General features: G+C 33.2%; 1 protein-coding gene across 3 annotated transcripts in view; it reads left to right on the top strand.

The window, feature by feature from the left end:
* LOC108968819 (dnaJ homolog subfamily C member 13) overlaps positions 1-1,429 on the top strand; it is a 15,325-nt gene extending 13,896 nt beyond the window's left edge. For 2 of the 3 annotated variants that reach the window (XM_018933100.1, XM_018933101.1), the window contains 2 exons: positions 81-339; positions 417-532. In XM_018933100.1, the coding sequence (XP_018788645.1) occupies positions 81-339; positions 417-532 (375 nt within the window). Of the gene's footprint in view, positions 1-80; positions 340-416 lie in introns of all 3 variants that reach the window. The other variant, XM_018933099.1, reaches the window with a different exon arrangement.
* The last annotated feature ends 104 nt before the right edge of the window (positions 1,430-1,533 follow it).

Here is a 1,533-nt window from a genome sequence, read left to right as displayed (position 1 = left end):
ATATACATATAAAATAAAAAATAAAATAAATAAATACATTTTTTTTCAATAACTCTTATTTTTTCATATTTTCATTGCAGGATTCGCTTATTAGTCAATCGCTCGAAGTAAATTTGGTGCCATACTTATTGGGTCTACTGGACAGTCGCCTAGATTATGTGGACAATGCATCGGCGGTGAAAGCGCAAATTGTCGCTGCACTCAAGGGCATGACACACAATCTCAATTACGGTGAACGCGTCACACAAATCTTGCTGAAACATCCCATATGGGCCGAGTACAAAGATCAACGACACGATCTCTTCATCACAGATACCAACATTAGAGGCTATCTGACCGGTAAATACACATTTATTTGTTGTTGTTTTATACTSTTTGTTATATACTATTTWAATTTTATTTTTAAATTTTCGCAGGCATAAATCCCACCGCTGGCTATTTGACGCAAGGCCCAGCGCAAAGCGTGGACGTACTCACCTCACCGCCACCCATGGATCGCGACGATCCATCTGCAAGACCGGCCATAGATTAATATACAGTGCATGCTGCGACACTAACGTTTTACATGCTGTAACTTTTGTTGCCCCTCGGTGCGTAGCAACAATAACTGGCAAACTGGTCAGTATTGTCAAAAGGCTTTAATTGAGCGTGAACGCTGGAAATAAACGATGCGATTACCTTTCGATTGGTGCATAACATAGCGTAGGCACAAACAAAAACAAAAAGTGGAAGCAACTAATATAAATAAATACAAAAGCAAAACAAATGACACCGCACATACAAATTTTAACTGGAATGCACTCAATCATCAAGAAATCAAAGCGTCTTAGCATCATTAATTATTTACATGTTTATTGGTTTTTTATTACTATTATTATTACTATTACTATTACTATTATTACTGCTAGTACTACTTATTTTTTGGTATTATTATGTTATATTAATGTGAATATCAGCAAAGCGCACGCGAAGCGAATTGATGTGAAGAAGTATTTTCAAAATTAAGAATATAAAAAATGTTTCCTTAAATTAGTGTATATTTACTAAATGAATTCACCGTGTTTAACACCAAAAAAGGCATATTTAATTTACAAATAGTTCGTTGGTGTTTCGATGAGCAAAATTCATGCACTTCCCCAAACCCAATTGCGCTGGGCAATATATGAAACATGTATGAATTCCCGAAAGCGATTCTCATCACTTTTAAGCACACAAAACGCATACACACGCAGTGAATACATGGAATTTTTATATTTGTAGATTATAAAGTTTACAAACTAAAAAAAAAACAAAAGAAATAAAAGAATTTCAATACACATACGGCATATATTGTACATACATATATATTATATATAAAAATATATCTATCTTAAAGTGATACAGAGAAATCTTAATAAAACCAGATTCATTTTGAATGAATGTGCGAGAATTTGCCGTTTGAAATGTTCGAAATTTCTGCGCAATTTTTAGACATTGCTGCCATTATTATTGCTTTTCATTTTTTATTATTTTCTTTTTCCTTTTTTTTATTTA

The sequence above is a fragment of the Bactrocera latifrons genome, unplaced genomic scaffold (genome assembly GCF_001853355.1).
Source record: "Bactrocera latifrons isolate USDA-ARS-PBARC rearing strain unplaced genomic scaffold, ASM185335v1 scaffold_23, whole genome shotgun sequence".
Classification (NCBI taxonomy): domain Eukaryota; kingdom Metazoa; phylum Arthropoda; class Insecta; order Diptera; family Tephritidae; genus Bactrocera; species Bactrocera latifrons.
The sequence above is the reverse complement of the archived record's forward strand: the minus strand, read 5'-3'. Positions and strand labels throughout refer to the sequence as shown.